We start from the raw sequence: 2977 nt of genomic DNA on the forward strand, positions 1-2977 counted from the left end.
CGTCGCCGTGCGATGTCGCGTCCAGTACGAATCCGGCGCTGCCGTACACCTGCATCGGCGACTTCTTGTTCTTTGGCTCAGGGCCAATGAAGATGACGCGGGCGCCGAAGCTCGTGTCGCCTTCGGCGCGATCACGCTCCACGTAACGTGTGTCCTCAATCATGTTAACATCCTGCAGCCGCGCAACGAGCGGCATCGCGTAACAGGTCTCCTCCTTGGAGAAACTGCGCACGATGCGGCCCTTGCGCGTCACTCGCATACCTGAGAACAGGTTCACATAGACAAGCAAGTATATGTTGCCCACGGCAATACCGAGCTTCTCCTTTATGTATTGTTTGTGCGTCTCGCACTCCTTGCTGAAGTTAGCCGACTCATCGCGGTTCAGCTCCTTCGTCTCGGTGCCGCAGAAGGTGCCATCTGGTGTTATGACGGCGCGGAGACTGATGCGCTTGTCGCTGATCGCCGCGACGCGAGCGCGGCGGTAATGTGGGAAGCCGACAAGCATCTCCTGCCCCACCAGCGTCGCCGCCTCCTGCGCGGTGACAAGGTTGAACGCATCCTTCAGTGAGAGGATGACACTCTCCCTGCGTGATGGCATGCCGAAGATGGTCACCGCGCCGACCTCACGCTGCAATACGATGTGGCGCCACTTGGAGCGCAGCGTGGCGAACCCCTCCAGCTGACTGTCGCCAATCGCCACACCTGGGCAAAGGCGCGGCACAAATGTCGTGAACGGCGGGAACTCGTACGCATCCCGCCGCACTTTGACGTTCGAGAGGGGGCCGAACATGTCGTTTGCCACTTCACACGCCGGCATGTCCGGATCGTAGGTGAAGCGAATTGGCATACCGAGACGGTTGTGTGCCTCGTCCTCTGGGCTCACCTTATCCTGCACGGACTCGTACGACGCTAGCAGCGTGCGCTCATCGATAAACGGAATCAACACGATGCCCTCCCAGGGCGCGCGCGCGCCCTCACGGTCAATCTGCAGGTGCTCGGGGAAGTACTTGGCGAGCGGGCTGCTCTTGCTGCGCAGCAGCGGCCAGTAGGCACGTGGAATAGAGCGGTATGACATAGGTGGCAGCACAGCGAGGAGCTGCTGGTGTGGCAAGAACGGTTTGCCAGGGTCGAACTTCACCTTCGCCGCGATGGCGGGGAGGTTCACCAAATCGCTCGCCATCGGGGCGTAGTGGTGGGGAAAGAACCACTTCCACGACGGTGGTCCCTGGTAGTAATAGCCGATCACCCACAGCAGCCCCTCCATGTAGTGGAGCCGAAGGTCGGCCATCTCTTTCCCCTGTGGGTCCCACCCGTTGGGGAAGCCGTGCTTCTCGCGGTAGAAGCGGTCCTTGTACTCGCGCAGAGACTCCACTGTTGCTGTCGCAATCGACGCCGCCTCGTGTGACGGGTCGCGGCGCGACATCTTGCGCTGGTGCTCCTGCTCCTGTGCCTCACGGGCCTTAATCGTGGCGAACTCAAGCTCGCTGAGACCCTGAAGCCACACCTCCACCGCGCGCCAGTCGACCTTGCCCTTGTCGGTAAGTTGCATGCCGGCCAGCAGCACGCGCTGGCAGTACAGGTCGAGCATCTGCAGCAAGCTGCCATCGTTGATGCCAATTGTTGGGATTGACGGCAGAAAGTCATTGCCAATGAAGAAACACATCAAAACAAAATCATCCACAACGCGTTCCAGGTCGTAGCCGGCGGGAATTTTGGCGCCGAGTTTGTCGCGGAGGTCAAGATCGAGGTAATCGCGCAGCACATTCACGTGAAAAAGCACAAACTCATCCGCCTTGTGGTACGACTTATCGGCGACGATGCCGTTCGCCTCGTCTTCCTCCCGCTGCTCGCGAATGCGGCGCGACTCCTGTCCAGGGCCAAATGTGACCACCTCGCGTAGCAGGAGGAAGTGCGGCTCGTGTGTGGCGAGCGCGAGCATGACGAGATCGGCATCGAGGCCGTACATGCAGTGCGTCTCGTTGGGGCTGTAGTCCTGCTGCATCTTGCGGCGGCGGATGAAGTCGACGATCTTGTGCTCGCCCTCGCCGGGGTGGTTGTGGCCAGAGTAGATCACCTGGCAGGTCTGCCACGCCGGGTCGGTGGCAATCTTCATCGTGATGAAGTACTGGAACTGCTCGCTCACCCGCACCATGAAATCGGTGCCGGGGGTGATGCAGTTGCTGTCGAAGACGTCCTTCTCGTCTGGGAGCTCTTCGCCGCGCTCGAGCGCCTCCTGCCGTGCGACCATCATCTCGTAGCCGCTGCGGTAGCGGCGCTGTCGCTGCTGGTTCATCTTCGCCCGCGGCGCCACACCGTCAACGGCGAGGAGGAAGTACTTGCGCGGCTGCATTGTGTTGAAGAGCTTCTCCAGGTAGGCGAACATGGCCTCGACCATCGCCTTCTCGCTCGCCGACTTCTGCGTCGCGTCCACATCGTTGGTATGTGTGCAGTTGTGGATGATGCCGTTCATGTCGAGGTACAGGTTGTCGACGGGCGGCGGGCAGTCGCGGAAGGGCGTGATGACGGACGGGCAACGCTCGGCCACCCAGCGGAAGAACTTTGGAACACCCATTGCTTCGGCAGTCTATCTATAAGCAAACACCCACACACACACGCGTACTCGGCACCGGTACCTGTCGCTCCTACTTGCTCAGTCCTTCTTTCTTTCTTTCTCTTTCTCTCTCTCTCACACACTCTTTCTCCTCCCCTTGACTCTTCTATATATATATATATATATATATCACGTCTCTCTTTCTCTCTCTCTCTTTCCTTGTTCAGACTTCCGTGCACTCACTCCGTTTCTCTCTTCTCTCAGAGTGTGCGTTCTGTTTTGGGATGTGGGTCCCCTCCTCCAGTGCGCTATGATGCCACAGAAGGGGTGTGATGCACACCGAGGAAGCGAAGCCTGACGCGAAGCAAGAAACAACCTCAAAAAGGCTAAGGTGTAAATCTTCCGTCACGAACACACACACACACA

The 2977-nt window shown here is 59.1% G+C and overlaps 1 protein-coding gene across 1 annotated transcript; it reads left to right on the forward strand.

Annotated features, from left to right (window-relative positions):
• Positions 1–2381: 2381 nt before the first annotated feature.
• On the forward strand, positions 2382–2594 carry DQ04_14261000 (hypothetical protein; the record flags this gene model as incomplete). The annotated part of the gene is made up of 1 exon (XM_009317113.1): positions 2382–2594. The coding sequence occupies one exon, from the start codon at positions 2382–2384 to the stop codon at positions 2592–2594; it is 213 nt and encodes a 70-aa protein (XP_009315388.1).
• Between the last annotated feature and the right edge of the window lie 383 nt (positions 2595–2977).

The sequence above is a fragment of the Trypanosoma grayi genome, assembly GCF_000691245.1.
Source record: "Trypanosoma grayi strain ANR4 Tgr_1426_V1, whole genome shotgun sequence".
NCBI classification, from domain to species: domain Eukaryota; phylum Euglenozoa; class Kinetoplastea; order Trypanosomatida; family Trypanosomatidae; genus Trypanosoma; species Trypanosoma grayi.